The sequence below is a fragment of the Coenobita brevimanus genome, chromosome 26 (genome assembly GCF_032717465.1).
Source record: "Coenobita brevimanus isolate Jiangsu-jjx chromosome 26, ASM3271746v2, whole genome shotgun sequence".
Taxonomy (NCBI): Eukaryota; Metazoa; Arthropoda; class Malacostraca; order Decapoda; family Coenobitidae; genus Coenobita; species Coenobita brevimanus.
This window is the reverse complement of record NC_136979.1, coordinates 35,485,256-35,499,965: the sequence shown is the minus strand read 5'-3', so window position 1 is coordinate 35,499,965 and position 14,710 is coordinate 35,485,256. Positions and strand designations below refer to the sequence as shown.

Sequence of the window (14,710 nt, the reverse complement as noted above, 5' to 3'; positions counted from 1 at the left end):
AACTTTACTTAACCCGGCGTTTACTTTAGCTAACAACCTGCCTCGCCTTTTAATATACCGTTGCCTTAGTTACCTTCCGCCACGCCCAAGGGGGAGCGAGTGGTGTAGTGGTTAGCACATACGATTTGCACCTGAAAGAATCAGAGTTCGATTCTTGCGCTGGTCAAACTGTTGGGTATAGTTTGTATCCCCTTTGTCCCTGTTCACCCAGCAGCACAATTAGGGACCTTGATCGTCTATTGCGGGTTGTCTTAGAAGGGAAGGTTGAGACTTGGAAATAACTGATATTGTACCGTAGCACTTAGACGCCTGTGACTCATTCTGAACTATTCTGAACTAAATAAAATCGCTTGGCATCAGCTGGAATAGAATACTGGATTTGCCCCGACCGTGAGAGGGTGAAGAATCTTGGTGCAGTAGGTGGACATGAAGCTAATAATGACTTCCTTCTTCCTGCACCCACCTGTCTTTGTTGAGGTACCAGTGTGTGAGGTTCGCCCCTGTCGGTCCCACGCTGTTGACGGTGACGTTGACGATGACCGGGACGCGCATGTTGGGGTGGGTCTTGAGGCAGAAGCTTAGGATGGACACGAAGATGAAGAATACCGACAGCATCGCGATTAGCTGGTGGGCAGAGAAGGTAGATGGATGAATGGGTAGGTAAACAGGAAGATGGACAGACGGGTAGATATAGATACAGAGTGATAGATGGATAGGTAGGTAGGTATAGGGACAAAAAAGACAGATTCAGTAAGTGCAGTATATGTGAACTAAATCGTATCTCGGTAACAAAAAGGAATTGTGTTGCACTCCAGTGTTGCATATCGGAAATTCTCTCTCTCTCTCTCTCTCTTTAGGATAGACAAAAAACTATTCCTTGGAGTTTTTTTGCTAAATAGGAATCTGGGAACAAGATGCTGATAATGACGATGATAATGATTTTGATAATGACTATGATAATGATTCTGATAATGGCGATGATGGTGATGATGATGATGACGATGATAATGATGCTGATAATGACGATGATGATGTTGATAATGATGATAAGTTTGTTAACATGAGAAGTAGGGAGGTTATCGATGATAAAGGTGATGATTAATATTGATGATGATGAAGATGATGATGTTGATGATGATGATTTGTGCGTATTAATAGTATTGGAAATGAGGTGACAGATAATTTTTCAGGTGCATTAACGTTCATACTGTTGCTGTTTTTGTCCAGCCAATTACAAGTGTCGCGAATGTCCATTTTATTTGCTGGAAAAGCCATTAATGCCGCTTATGCCATCACTTGTTTTTGTTGTCGTTTTTGTTACTGTTGTTGACGGATTTAGGTTGCGTCAGTAAAAAAAATGAATATCTAATTAGGACTGTACTTGTGTTATTTTCTTATTATACGTTGCTTGGAGGCGGCGATGTTAATGTTTTCGTTGTTGTTATTGTCGGATTTTAGATGCTGTCCTTTTCATGGCTGGATGCCTGTTTCATCAGGACATTGGTAGGATGGTTGGGTATTGTCATTGTCCTGTAGTGCTTTGATTGCTCTCTGTTTGTCTTTGTTTCAGTTTCAGAGATAAATACTGTATGTCTGTAAGTATCTTTTTTTTTTTTTTTTTTTTTTTCGTATTCAACTCTGGCCACAAATTCCACAGCCCGTTCTCATGGTCCAGCAGATGCCACTGATACCCACCGTCCTTACTCAGTTCCTGCTTTGACACACCCTTGAAAGACTGGTGTGGTGGTATTAGTGAAGCTGATTTTGTGCCATGTTAGTGAGTGTCATGGATCGGTCACGACTCGAACGAAATTCAAGCCTCCAGTCTCTTTGTGTTTCCCAGTCTTGGAGTCGATCTCGCGCCAGTAAAATTGACAATCCAGGGCTCGTACCACCATAAAACGAACCATCAAGCCCCTGATAGCATAAAACAGGCCAATCAGTCCAGCGGGCAACAAGAGAGGCAGTCAGTTTTACCAGTCCTTTTTTTTTTTTTTTTTTTTTTTCAACCCCTAGCTTTTTTTTCTGTATTTTTGCCCCTTCAACTTTTTTTTTTTTTTAGCCCTCCATCCCCCGACCCCTCCGATTTAGTTTTTATGCTGCATTTGTCCGGCCTCGTTTTCTGTGCCAGCGAAAATTGGAAAATCCACTGACTCTTGGCTTCGGCGATAATCCACTAAACTACGTAAATCCGGCACAAACAACTTGCAAATCCCGAGTTTTTTTTTTTTTTTTTTTTTTTTTTTATGTCGAGCTGATGGAGGCCGTGAGTGAGCGAGGGGAAATATGTGTTTGGCCTCTATATTATTTGGAGTGATGAGTTTAGGAATTTAGCTTCATTCTTTTTACTGATTTGAGCGTGATTTACACGTATTTGGATTTTTTAACACTTAACGCGGCAGGTGGAAGGGGGTACCATCCGCTCACTCTATGTAGTACTGCTGTGTAATTCTACACTAACGAGCCTAATGGTTTCCCGTACCGTAACCAGTTACAGTAGTTATTTTTTGTGCAGGGTGGTAATTGTATAGCCGACAGATGGACTCCTAGTTGTCTATGTCGCGTATGTTTTCATCTGAGAGAACTGGGCTACACTCGCAACTTCATTACTAGGTTTTGCTTCAGTGAAAGTCGATGAGGTAGTAATGAGTCTTCTTGGTTACCAATCAAATCGGCCCTCCTGTCTGACCACACTTGGCCAACTACTGAACTGAAAGGGGTTAGCAGTCTTGGACATGCGCTTAATAAGTTAAAGGCATTCTAGCTGGATGTGGACCACTTATTGCTCACAGAATGCCACTCAGGGACGAGCGATCGGGCACTCTTGCTTTAAATGTGTGGAATGAGTAGCCTTACACGATCCTGATGGGGCAATAACTAGAATAAATAAAAGAAATAGACTAAATCTGAAGTATTACTTTGTTGTCAGCATGTAGAAAGGAAAGAGTCTCGCCTTGTACCCATCCTGCTCTCATGTACAGGTAAATAATATTCTCAGGTGATGAAAAATAGATCCTAGTATTAGTTTTGAGATCGAAAATGGAATAATCCGCAGACATCTCGAAGCAAAGAGTAATTTTAGCTTTGTTTTATAATTATCACATACTTGGGCTCATTCCGAGTACTATTTATCATTCACTTTAACGTGTCCCAGATTTGCATTCCTTTGCAACTTATTTCACCTAGCACTGTGGCCGAAAAAAAAAAGGACAATACTGTGGCTCTATATCCTTCCTGTAGCACTTCTTCGTGACTACCATCATAATCTAGTGTTAATCTGTTGCTATAACTAGGCATTAAAGGTGTAGATGTGGCAATTTTAGGCCAAGGTAAGGTGAACAGAGTATAGTATAGACCTCACAGCGAGTAAAATAAGTCATCCCTACGCAGTAATGGCCTTTATTTTACCTTATGCATGTATCTAATTTTCAGCTGCTTGTACTTTATCATTACGAGGGAACGAACGAAGCAAGCAAGAGAGGTTTACCCTCAGTTAAGTGTGGAAATGAGCGGCCCGTCCCGACCCGACCGTCTAGCAGAAGCCAATAACTTTACTTCTATGTGAAGTAGAGTTGAATTTTTTTCTGCGTGTGATACATTCAGTCAGCCAAGACATATACCGATACTTTACTGTTTTAACTCTAACTTGGCCCAGATTTTCATTCTTTTGCAGCTTATTTCACGTAGCTCAGCGGAAGGAAAAGACTGTGCTACGGCTTTACATCCTTTCTATAGCATTTCTTCGTGACTGTCGACTAAAAACTCATCCATAAGGCGTAGGAACCCTTTGGAATCTCGAGTTTTCCAAGAGAGTGTTCGCCTGTAATCGGTGAACGTCTCAGTTACGAAATCAAATTTAAAAAGATCTTCCGTCGTAACACTGTGGTTTTTGGCATCAACTCTAGCATTTAAATTTATGAGATTCCGACTATAATTTTACATTTACTTTTTTGCTATGTTTTGATTGATTGATTGATTGTGTGTGTGTGTGTGTGTGTGTGTGTGTGTGTGTGTGTGTATGTGTGTGTGTGTGTGTGTGTGTGTGTGTGTGTATGTGTGTGTGTGTGTTTCCGTGTCTGTGTGGGTGTATGTGAGAGAATGTCTTTCTTTCGAATATATTTTTCATCGTTCGGCTGCCATCATGAAGAAATAATATGTCAGAGAGAAAGTTTGATAACGTGGCGCTCGCTCGCTCGTTACGCGCACACAAAGCTCTCTTTACTGGTTAGAAAGGAGTGGATTTGTTTTTTTCCACGTTTCTCGTCCTTTAGTATCGACAGCCGGCACCACTGAGGCGAGGCGCTTGATGTTAATGTTATTTTGGCATTAGTGTGCCGAAAGGAAAGGCCTCTCTCTCTCTCTCTCTCTCTCTCTCTCTCTCTCATCAACAAATTCAAGTCCCGTAAACATATCAGATGGATCCTAATATTAATTTTGAACTTAGAAATAGGCCTCCCTGATCAGTACTTCTTCGAGCAATACTTTAAGACGTAGAGTTTCAGTACGTATTTGATCTTGATATTTCCTTTGTGTTTTGCCCCTGCCATCCCCACCCTAGTAGCAAAAACCCAGTACTACGGCGGAGAGGCTTTTGATCACAACATCATTATATTTTCCTGTAGAGATGATGGAGCTTTGTAGTTTCCCCACGTCACCCTCATTATGGTCCTTTTATTTTAACCTGGCCTAAAATTGTCATCTCTCCACTGCTGAGTTTTAGCAAAAGAATAGCGCTGTGGTGCTAGTCACGAAGAAGTGCTGTAGAAAGGATGTAGAGCCGTAGCATCGTCTTTTTCTGCCGCTGAGCTACGTGACATGAGCTGCAAAAGGACGAAAATCTTGTCCAAGTTAGAGTAAAAACAGTATAGTATCGGTATATGTCTCATTAAATAAAATGTAGTTTAGATCATAATATTAGTGTAAGAGCTGGAAAACAGACTTTTTTTTTTTTTTTTTTTTTTTTTTTGTTGCGGTATTCACTAATAAGCACGTACTTGGATTTACAGCACGTATTTTCTGTTCAGTGTTTCCATCACGTTTTTCACCCCCAATTTTGAAAGCGTATTTTATATTATTTCTATCGTATTTTTCCCCTGCCGACCAGAGCATTATGTTGACACGTATTTGGATCTTGAGCACGTATTCATTGTTCAATGTTTCCATCGTATTTTCCCCCTACTGTGCGCACGTATTTCCTGCTTAATATTTCCCCCTCATGTTTTTTCCCACGCCATCCCCTTCCTTCAGTATCGGGAATAGCAGCAAAGAGGCGAGGGACGTGAATAAGTCATCGGAAAAACTTGGGTGTGTGAATCCGCTTTGTGTCGTGGGGCATCACACTTTAACCTTTACGCCGCCCTGGGGTCCTGATGCCCCTTCCTTCCTGCCTGGTGTGTGTGTGTGTGTGTGTGTGTGTGTGTGTGTGTGTGTGTGTGTGTGTGTGTGTGTATGTGTGTGTGTGTGTGTGTGTGTGTGTGTGTGTGTGTGTGTGTGAGAGAGAGAGAGAGAGATGGGGGAAATATCTTACCTGCTCGCGCCTGACCTAATACAACTTCAGTAATTAATTCTTGGCAGAGAGAGAGAGAGAGAATATCCGTCGTGTAAGTCTATCTTCCTTTGCGATGCTCCAAAGTGACATGACTTCCTTTAAAGTATGATTTAGTTTTCATAAAAATATCAGATTTACTTAATATTACTTGTTAAAAAATTACATTTATTTTTTTCCACGCCCATAATTCCAGTTCAGCTCCGATTATCTTCCTCGGTTTAAATCACTTTACTATGGCCGTGTACATCAGCTCTGAATTTATTTATTTATTTTTATTTTTATTTTTTGGCCTGTAATCCACATCATGGTGTACCTTCTTTATCCACACATCCATCCACATCTGCTCAGACTTCCCTACACCCTCAAGTCGCGCCTACCCACATCATTTACCGACACATACTCACACCCTCAGCCGACACCTACCCACACCGTCCTACCTGTCTACACTCAACCTCATCGTCTTTCATGTGAACCTGTTTGTCCATATCTCACCACATCTGTAAGTATTATGTGTTCATTGTCTATCCATACCTACCCACATCACCTCTTCAGTCTTCATGTCTACCCACACCCTTTATCCACACCTACCACACCCACACCCACTCTCCACACCCACCCACACCTGTCCCTCCTTCACCATTCACCCTTGAGATAAAGGCTCATACTAACTTTATCCCAACTTCCCTACACAGTTATGGAACCCAACACCACCCTATTATTCTGACCAACCTTCTCCATATCCACACCTATCCACATCCGTCCACACCCATCCTCATCTATCCACATCCGTCCACATCTGTCCACACATTTTAGCATCAATAATTTTCCATGTCAGTGTCACTCCATACTCAGCATCGCTCATTTTTTCTGATCCACCCTCCCAATACCCTCATTCATCGACATCCACGCTTGTCCACATTTCTCTCCTCACTTATCCATCCACTTCTCGGACCATTCTCATTCATATCAGTCCACACTCAATACCAGCCATTATTCTGATCCACTTTCCTGATACCCACATCCACGTTTATTCACAACTATGTACAGTTATCCACATCCACTCATCTCGGTCTATGCACGCCCATTCACATTTCTATCCACATTCATCCACATCTCTTCACACTTACCCACAGTTCTCCACACACACATCAGTCCATATTCACATATATCAACATTCTTCCACATCTCTTCACATTTCACATTCATCTGCATCTCTATCCACACACACATCCACATTTATGCACACTCATCCACACATGTCTTTAATGCACATCTCTCATAACTAATCGCCATTCATTTACGTTCTTCCTTATCCTCATCCACCCATACTCTGCATCCACAAACTCTCGCATCCTCTATCCACTCCCACCCACATCTCTCTCCCTCTTCCCTCATCCACCCTATAAGATAAAGGCTCTTAGTAACTTTGTCCTAACTTCCCTACCTTGTTCTGGAGCCTTATTATTCTGACCCACCTTCCCCATACCCACACCATCTACATCGTTCAGCAGCCCTCCACATCTCTACACTTGTCGACATCCATTCCTATTCATATCTATACTCGCTTCTCCACATCCATCCATACTCGTCGACATCTCCATTTATCCACATCTTTCCACTAATCTACATATATCTAAGCCACACTCATTAACATCTGTTCACACTTATCCACATGTATCCACAATTCCAAACTCTTCCACGTACATCCACGCATTCACATATGTCCACATTCATCCACATCTATCCACAGTTCCACATCAATCCACACCTATCTGTATGTCGACACTTTTCGATATCATTTATCCCATCTGACTACTGATCCACAGCTATCCTCATCTATCCACACTCATCTACAGCCATCCACATCTATCCACATTCATCCACATCTGTATCGACGCACTTTCAAACGCCATCAGTCCACATCTGTCACATCATTTCATTCTCCTTATACATATCCATCCCCCCCCATCCTGTATCCACACCCACCTCCATCCTCTATCCACACCCATCCACCCACACCTCTGCCTCCCATCGTCTCCCCATTCACCCTTTGGGATAAACCTCGCACTAACTTTACCTCAAACTTCCCTACGCCGTTATCGAACCCAGCACTGCCCTATTATTGTGACACCCTCCTTCCTTATCCATACTCATCCACATCTATCCACACCTGTCCACATCCATCCCTCTCCTTCCACACTCATCTACATCTATCATGGCTCATCCACATCAGTCCAAACCCGTTCACATAAGTCCACACCTATCCACATCTGACCACACCTACTCAAATCATTCCACACCCATCCACACATATCCACATCGATCTACACCTGTTGACATCTCTCCACACATCCACATACTCGTATACCCATATCCAGCCACACCTATTCACACCTGCCCACGCATCCACATACTCGTATACCTATATCTATCCACATTATCCAATCCTGTCCTCACTCATCCACTTCAATCCACTCACGTACACCTGTCTTTCGTCACTGTACCACGTGTGTTTTATCTGCCTCTTATTAACTAGAATGTCTTAAAGTCAGGAAGGGGGGGGGGGGAACTGCCCACTGAACGACATTGACCTTTGACCCATAACCTCTATATACAAACTTGACCTGGTTTGCAGTCAGTAGCCGCCAGACTACAAAAATGGAGTTTTATGGTGGGCAAGTTATGTAAAAGTTTGAGATCGAACAACACACACACACACACACACACACACACACACACACACACACACACACACACACACACACACACACACACACACACACACACACACACACACACACACACACACCTCCTTACCAACCTAAATCTCTCCATTCACATCTTTTTCCACACCCACCTTAGCCATCCAAGAGGAGTAGGGTTCATCAAACAGAGACCATATCTTAGGCCTCGTTCGCTGCCACCAGGACATGCGGCCACTCAGGTAGTCCTCCTCGTACCCAAACTTGCGGGCCACCTCCTCCTCGGACGGCTTGTCGGTGTCCACATCCAGCTTGTCCAAGATAGCGAGGGTGGCCTGGAGGGATAGAAGGATAAGTTGGGGTTAGATGGACAATTGGTAAGGCTGAGAGAGGGGTTAGACCGGATGATGGAGGTTTGACGGGTGACGTAGCATGGCCTAAATGGATAGAAAATTGATTGAGGTAGTAGGGATTACAAGGACAGCAGGTGTGGTTAAACAGGATGAAGGAGGATGGAGGGATGAAGATAGCGACGTCCACCTTATCCAGAACAGCGAGGGTGGCCGTGATGAAAGGAAGGATAGATGGGGTAAGAGAGTAATTTAAGGAGAGGAGGATAGATAGGGTAAGAGAGTGGCTAAAGGAGAGGACAGATTATGATTGGAGAAAGGAAGGAATAGGTTTAACTGAGGGAAAATGTACAAAAGGGTGGAGAGGGTGTTGATGAAATTGACTCCTTTGTTTTTCGTGTCTAACTTGTGTACGATGGTGAGCTTGATTAATAGGGTTGAGAGCTAGGGAGAGAGAAGAGGAATGTGTCAAAAGATAATATAAAAAAGTATAAATAGTTGGTTAGGAGGAGGATAGAAGTGGGACAGAGTGGGGATAGAAGTGAGAGAGAGTCGAATGATAAGGGGAGAAATGGAGAATACCGGTAACGAAAGTGGAAATGAGAATTAATGGAAGATTGATGTTAGGGCTAGAGAGGGGATCGAGAAAGGCATAGAGTGGAGACAGGGAGAGGTGAAGAGAGACTGAGGAGTATAATACCATAACCCCAGGTCCCAGTGTGATATCCCCAGTGCAGCACAATAGAAATAGGGGACGTTAGTGGCCAAGGGGTGATTTTTGAGGGCTTCTGGAGATCAGCCCTATGTTGTTGTATGGTGGGTGGTCTGCTGGACCTCGTGAACGGGCTTCCTAGTGAATGTTCAGAGCTGAGTATATATATATATATATATATATATATATATATATATATATATATATATATATATATATATATATATATATATATAAAGAATATGAAAAAGGTGAAAAGTTTGGGTGAAAAGTATACACGAAATTAGACCAGGGTAGAGGGGGAACAGTAAAAGTTTTGGCTTGAGATGACGTTGTGGAGAATAGGATAAAGTTAGAGACGGAGTGGTGAAGTTAGGATGCTGGGAATGGTAAGTGGAAAGTGAAAGACTGTAGATGGAACAGTGATGTTGGAAATTTAGAGATAGAATAGTTTCTGGAAGGAGAAAGAGATGAAAACGTGAAAGTTATGAGTTGGTAAGAGATGGAATAGTGAAAGGCAGGTTAGAAATTTGATAATGAAGTTTAGGAGGAGTTACAGAACATTAGTGGAGGATTGGAGGTTAGAGGAAGAATAGTGGAGGTTAGAAGTTAAACTAAGGAATTATGGGTGTTAGGAGATTAGAGATGAAATAGCTAGTGTTACAGGAAGCAAAGTTGTAGCTAGAAGGAATGGAAGAAGTGGAATCAAATGGCGGTTCAGAGGAAATTGTGTTTCGATGTAATCTGAAGGGAAATAACAGTTTATTAGGCGGTAGCACAACAGTTTCGCTATTGTACTTGACGTTAATGAACCGATTTTAGAGTACCATGGTCCTAACTGTGTGTGTTGGAGGTGATAAATTGAAACTTTAGCTATTGTACCCGGTGCCCTGTGTTGGCCAGTGATCGCTTTAAAACTAAGGCTCCTGTGACACACTCGCCTGAATAAGATCATGTGGCGCTAGCTGGATGAGATTGCTAGACTTGCCCGTACCGTGAGAGGGTTATAGTGACGGTATCAACACTCAAACTTCTATACGCATACTCGATTGAAGTTACGTGGAGTTTACGGTAAATGAATCTAAAGTTGTCCCTATCATGGGAGATTAAATTGCTCCTTTGACCTACTCGGAGCTGAATAAAGTCGTCCAGCGTTAGACTACCTGGAACTGAATACAAGAGTTGTCTCCACCATGCGAGGGTGAACATGTCCTATTGAATAGTTTTAGTCTCCCTGCTTGCGTTGCCTTTAAGCTCATTGATATTGCTGGACTTGTGTTTAATCATCTCTCCCTTATTTCATACATCACATGACAGATTATTATGTTATTGTTAATATCAGACGATTATAGTCAACTTAATGGTGGCCTCTCGCCGTCGTAGTTTAAAGCTGACCCAACAGGAAAGTATATGGTAAAAAGCCCTTCAGTCCGATGTCACATTTTAAATTTATTCTTGGTCTCTCCGGATGATTTTGTTTGGCTTAGGAGAGACCTCTTGTACCAAAGGAAAAAATGAAGTCCGTATTTAACATCTTCCCTGCTAAAATCCCCCTGGGCTGAGTAAAATCGTCTGATGATAGCAAACCCATGTAAAAAAAAAAGACACATCTTTGTGGTGAAGGGGTTAAATCCATCTAACCCGGTTGCCATATGCCTTTTGAGATCATCGTACCTGCAAACCAGCTGTTGGATTCCTGCCGCCGTGGTTAGTAGTGCGTGGCGCGGTGCTCACTGTGGCTGAAAATTGCCGTTTGTCAGGCCCACATCGGTCACCAGGTTGACGAAGTGATGGAAAAATGGAAGGGAAAATTTCAGTGTTCATAGCGCTGTTGATTTTTCACTTTAACTTGGCGCAGACTTCGTTCTTTGCGGGTTGTATCACATACATAGATCAGTGGCAGAAAGGACAGTGCTACGGCTGAGCATCCCTTCCATGGCATTTCCAGTGACTAACACCGTATTTTAATCTTACGTAGCAGTTCATTCAAGTTAGAGATGGCAAGTTTGGTGTAAGCTAGAGTTTCAGAAAAATACAGTGACCACAGTAGTTCTAAAAAAGTGGAGCGGGAAGTGCTACGTTGACCGTCCATCCATGCGGGATGTAATGGTTTCATCATATGTGCTTATATATTCTGTCTTGACAGGTGGAGGAACGTAATAAATACAGTTTCGGCGTGTGGATATAATTCTTTTATTGTGGATTAGTGTGTCCCTAAACTGCAAACTATATTTTCGAAATTCCCGCAGTTTGTCCAGGCAGTGTGTCCCCTCCCTGTCCCCTTCACCTTGCCCTCCCCTAAATTCTCCATCTCCAAAGATTCCTTAACACCTTCCTGCTTCCCCTTGCACAATCCCCTAACAATCAACATCATCCCAAACCCATCCCTTCCTTCTAGCATTTTTCAACCCCTTCCTGTCCTCCCAATCCTCCCCCATTATTCCCAAGCCCCTTCCGTCCCAACTTCCTTAACACTCTCCTCCTTCCCCTTCCCTATCTCCTACTACCTCAGTTTTCACCAACTCTCCCCATTTCTACCTGTTCTCCCTCCCTTTCCCCCTCTAACATCTGTAGCATACATCAGCCCTTTCCGATTACCCACATCTGCTCAAACATCATCCTCTTCCCCCCTTTCCTCCCCATTCATCAGTATCCAACCCTTTCCCCTCTACCCCCTCCCATCCCCCTCCGCCTCTTCCAACATCCCCTTACCCATTCCGCCTCCTTTCTCCCCTAAACTTTACTGAGGACTTTTCTCAAACTCTCATACTTTTCTTCTCAAACCACCCAAACCTCACGACCCAAGTTCCACCGTTGCTCCCTCACTTTGACTTGACCCCTACATTCCACAATTAGACAGTTTGGGTTATGGACTTCGTAACACCTCTTCCTCAGCGATATATTATGCACAATACACATATATATTTACTGACATGGTATTTATCACTTTTTGATATCGTACATCAGTTGTATTCAGGAGGATGCTGGCAGGTGTAATATGCAACAAGAAATAAAGATGAGTTGCGACGTTTTAAAACCATTTATAAAACAGACTTGTGTCTTTCCTCTTACTGCCACTTAAAGTCAAACTATAATTGTCGTTGGATCTGACCTTTCCTCTGAGGGAGAGTGGTCACCAGAATTAGCCCTAGGCTAGCGAAGTACGAAAGAGGAAGTGGATGTGTGGAGTACTTGATATTCGAAGTGTTGTGATAGATCTGTATGTATATATATATATATATATATATATATATATATATATATATATATATATATATATATATATATCTATCTATATATGTGTGTGTGTGTGTGTGTGTGTGTGTGTGTGTGTGTGTGTGTGTGCACAGCCAGGTAGAGGACGAGGAATTATCACAACATTTCTCTCACACAGCATCGTTCCCGTCATCCCGCTCCAGCTTACCTGGCAGGATTCACCAGCCTTATTTTTCCACCTACAGATATCCCATTACGTCAGGCCAGAAGTGCATAAGCAGCGAAAACGAATGGGTTATAGATTATTAGCCTTTTGAATTTGATGATGTATTTTGTTGCTACCTCCAGGCGGTTTCATTTATCTTAGTGGAGACCTTTTGTTGTGAAGGGATCATTAGGGCCTGTATCTAATCCCCCTTAATTCCAAGTCACTACAAAGCACACACAAAAAAATTATCTGTAGGTAAATGAGATGATTAAAAGCAGACTGAAAAAATATATACTGTATACCCACATACAGATATCATGTTTATTGTCAGGTCTGGAGCTGGGAATGATTGTATGAAATATTAGAAACAGGGGGAAAAATGTAGCCACATAATTACTGAAATCTACAGAGGCCATAATTATTGTAGCTTAAAAAGAGGCGGGATGATGATGTTGATGAATCTTCCAAATGAACAACTCATGGCACTGAATTAAGACGCATAAGGAACAGATGCGTATGTTGTAATAAAAAGAGGGACGCACATACTCACAACTGCGCGCACGCACGCACACACACACACACACACACACACACACACACACACACACACACACACACACACACACACACACACACACACACACACACACACACACACACACACACACACACACACACACACACACACACACACACACACAGAGTCCTACCAAATTTCCTGCCCGTCACGGAGGGGCGAGTGGGCTGTGTTGACATGGGTTAGGTCAGGGTAAGGGGGGAGCGGAGGATTAGTGGGAGTGGGTGGATGAAGGTCGTTTTATTCTCTCCGACAAGGCGAGTATGTTTTCACCCCTGTTTGTTTGTTTGTGTGTTAGAAGGATTACTCAAAAACTAAAAGAGAGATTTGAATCAAATTTGCTGGGTAGATAGCCCATGTCCCAGGGAACAATCGATTAACTTCTGGGATCAGTCCGGGTCGTATTTCAGCTTTTGGATCCGGAAAACACTTTTTACGAAACCCTAATCCTAATCAGTCTGAGAGATGCGCTCCACTGAATGCCCCTCTAGTTTCCCGTGTGTCTGACTCAATTGTCCGTTCCCTGAGACCAAGCGGTTCTACGTGCCAGACGCTTTCTCTTGTCACAACTTGGCGCTTATAACCTTTGTGCATATTGTATTTGTGCTGGAACATTTTTTTTTTTTTCGGGACTGGTGTAACTGCATTAGCGGGGGTGAGGGGGTGATTGTATGGCATGTCTGTATGTCGTGTGGGTTAAGTACTGTCTGTTTTAACTAAATTCAGATTAAGCTTCCCTGCCCGATCAGGGGTGTGCAGTTCAGTTTATCCACACACACACACACACACACACACACACACACACACACACACACACACACACACACACACACACACACACACACACACACACACACACACACAACTTTCTGTGTCCATCCCTCTGATTCTTATTATCTGAGAAAAAAAAAAAATGGGGCAGAGAAAGTTGTGAAGGTGTGAGAAATGAGCAAAGAGAGGAAGGTGAAGGGTGGACAGAAGAGGAAGGTAAGTGTGGAAAAAAATGGATTAACTAGTGAAGAGGGATAGCTGTAGGGTGGATAGGGGAGGAGGAAGTGGAGCGAAGGGAAGTGAGTAATATTAGAACTGGGTGGAATAGGGTGGTGTGGCTGTAAGGTGGGGAGAGGAAAGAAAGTGTAAGAGAGGGTGTGGTTATGAGAAGTAGGTGGAGTGGGTTTGCAGAAGGATGGAGTGAGGTAGAGGGCGATAAGCGTAGGGGAGGGTATGTGGAAAAGCAATGAAAGTAAGGTGAAGTGAGGTGGATGAGGAGCGAGGTGAAGTGAGGTGGATGAGGAGTGGAGAGAGGATGAGGTAGGTAAGTGTAAGGGAAGGTGTGTGGAGATGTGATAATTATGACCTACATGAAAGTGGGTTTGTGCCTAGGGGGAGGAGAGAGG

General features: G+C 43.0%; 1 protein-coding gene across 1 annotated transcript in view; it reads right to left on the bottom strand.

The window, feature by feature from the left end:
* The window catches only part of LOC145394005 (potassium voltage-gated channel protein Shaw-like), an 89,821-nt gene that overhangs the window by 39,816 nt on the left and 35,295 nt on the right, over positions 1–14,710 (bottom strand). The window contains exons 4-5 of the mRNA XM_080267975.1: positions 8,406–8,585; positions 464–624 (exon numbers count right to left, since the gene is read on the bottom strand). Coding sequence (XP_080124101.1) covers positions 464–624; positions 8,406–8,585 — 341 coding nt within the window. The remainder of the gene's footprint in view (positions 1–463; positions 625–8,405; positions 8,586–14,710) is intronic.